We start from the raw sequence: 270 nt of genomic DNA, 5'->3' as shown, positions 1-270 counted from the left end.
GGAAGCAGAGTCAGCGCCGGGGTTGGCTGTCCCTCTGTGCCCCCTGCACCCCCGGGAGGGTCTGTGCCCAGCCCTACCTGCGGACGACGGCCTGTCCTCCCAGACGCGGTTGGTGAGGGGTGTCCTGCGGTTGCAGTCGCCCTCCGAGTGCACCGAGGACACCGAGGGCGGCCGCTCGCCCGAGGACAGACACGGCATCGGAGACCTGGCCTTGCGCCTGTTGGGCCTGGCAGAGATCTTTGGCTTTCCCCCTCCTCCTGCCAAGAGCAG

At 69.3% G+C, this 270-nt stretch overlaps 1 protein-coding gene across 1 annotated transcript in view; it reads right to left on the bottom strand.

The window, feature by feature from the left end:
• Positions 1 to 77: 77 nt before the first annotated feature.
• Positions 78 to 270, bottom strand: part of NCOR2 (nuclear receptor corepressor 2) — a gene marked incomplete at both ends in the record, with an annotated part of 30,680 nt that continues 30,487 nt past the window's right edge. Inside the window, one exon of the mRNA XM_009075257.1 lies at positions 78 to 257. Within this exon, the coding sequence (XP_009073505.1) occupies positions 78 to 257 (180 nt within the window). The remainder of the gene's footprint in view (positions 258 to 270) is intronic.

The sequence above is a fragment of the Acanthisitta chloris genome, unplaced genomic scaffold (genome assembly GCF_000695815.1).
Source record: "Acanthisitta chloris isolate BGI_N310 unplaced genomic scaffold, ASM69581v1 scaffold8275, whole genome shotgun sequence".
Taxonomy (NCBI): Eukaryota; Metazoa; Chordata; class Aves; order Passeriformes; family Acanthisittidae; genus Acanthisitta; species Acanthisitta chloris.
Note: the sequence above shows the minus strand (reverse complement) of the source record. Positions and strands in the feature narration are given on the sequence as shown.